The 1,332-nt window shown below is 50.6% G+C and overlaps 1 protein-coding gene across 1 annotated transcript; it reads left to right on the forward strand.

Annotated features, from left to right (window-relative positions):
• Positions 1–212: 212 nt before the first annotated feature.
• On the forward strand, positions 213–1,323 carry LOC115271563 (zinc finger protein 774-like; the record flags this gene model as incomplete). Its single annotated transcript, XM_029914401.1, has 2 exons — positions 213–444; positions 779–1,323. Coding segments are annotated over 2 exons (777 nt in total), but the record flags the coding sequence as incomplete, so codon positions are not given.
• Positions 1,324–1,332: the final 9 nt, after the last annotated feature.

The following is a 1,332-nucleotide window of genomic DNA, read 5'->3' on the forward strand; positions in this document are numbered from 1 at the left end:
CCTGTCTGTGTTGTTTCTCAGTCCCACACAGAATCCCTCTTCTCCCTCCTCCTTGGGAATAGATCCAGCAATGTTTAGGTCTCTGGGCTCTGCAGGTTTAGAAATAGGCAGGGGTTTAACACTGGAGCTGGGTGTGCATCACAATTCCCCTCACCTCGCCAGATGTCTGCCTCCCCCAAGGGGTCTCAGTGACCATGTTCCCGTCCTCTTAGATTCCACATTCCCCAGCACAGCACAGGGACAGGTTCCGCTCACGGAATGTCCTTTCTGACAGACGCTCTCTCAGTCCTCCACACACCCTGATCTGGTCTGATTTCACTCCCTGCACAGGATTTCCCATTCCCAAACCTGACCTGATCACCCGGCTGGAACGAGGGGAAGAGCCGTGGGTACCCGATCTCCAGGTCTGTGAGGAAAGAGAGATCCCGAGAGGCGCCCACACAGGTGAGGACTGACGCACAAACCATCTGGGGAATGAAGGAAAAAGTTGAGAATCCCAAAAATGTGATCTCAATAAGTGCCCTCAGTTCTTCCTCATCTCACGCAGGGCAGGGCTAGAGTCAGCAGATATCACTGACATCGCTTCCCATGTGTCCTGTTAACAGCAGGAGTTTCCTTCCCAACTTTTCTTTTCTGTAAAAGTTTGGGTGGGAAGTTGAGGCAGAATCCAATTGCTCTGTCTGTGCAGCTTTAGTATGTTGGGTTTTCCCTTGGTGCTATTCCTCTTGATTTCTCTCCAGCACAATGACTTCTGTCTGGATTCTCTCTCTCCCAGCAGGTGACGAGACAGTGAGTGAGAACGAGGAGGTGAATCAACAGCAGGATGTTCCTGGGTCTGGGGAATCACAGGGGACCTTTGTGAGAAGAGCTGAAGGGAATTTTCCCCAGTGCTTGGAACAGGGAGAAGCCTGGGGAAATTGGCAGAGGTCAGAGAGGCTGCCGGGAATCCACTCAAAGGAGCAAATGGATGAATCTGTTATATATGTGGAAGGACACAGGAATCCCACAGACCGGCAGAGAACCCCCAAGGAAGACAAACACCATAAATACCTCGGTTCTGTTACGCTTCAAGCAATAAATACTGGAGAGAAAACACTTCAATCGTTGGACTGTGGGGAACACTTCAATAAGGGCTCAGATCTTGCTAACCATGGGAGAAGCCACCCGGGAGAGAGACCCTCTCAGTACCTTGAGGGCAGCAATTGTTTGATTTGCAAGTCAGCGCTCATTAGACATCAGAAAATCCACACAGGGGACAGACCACATAAGTGCTTAGACTGTGGGGAAAGTTTCAGACACAGGTCAACCCTTCTTAAACATCAGGCCATCCAC

Source organism: Terrapene carolina, unplaced genomic scaffold (genome assembly GCF_002925995.2).
Source record: "Terrapene carolina triunguis isolate 2854851 unplaced genomic scaffold, T_m_triunguis-2.0 Scaffold48134, whole genome shotgun sequence".
NCBI lineage: Eukaryota > Metazoa > Chordata > Testudines > Emydidae > Terrapene > Terrapene triunguis.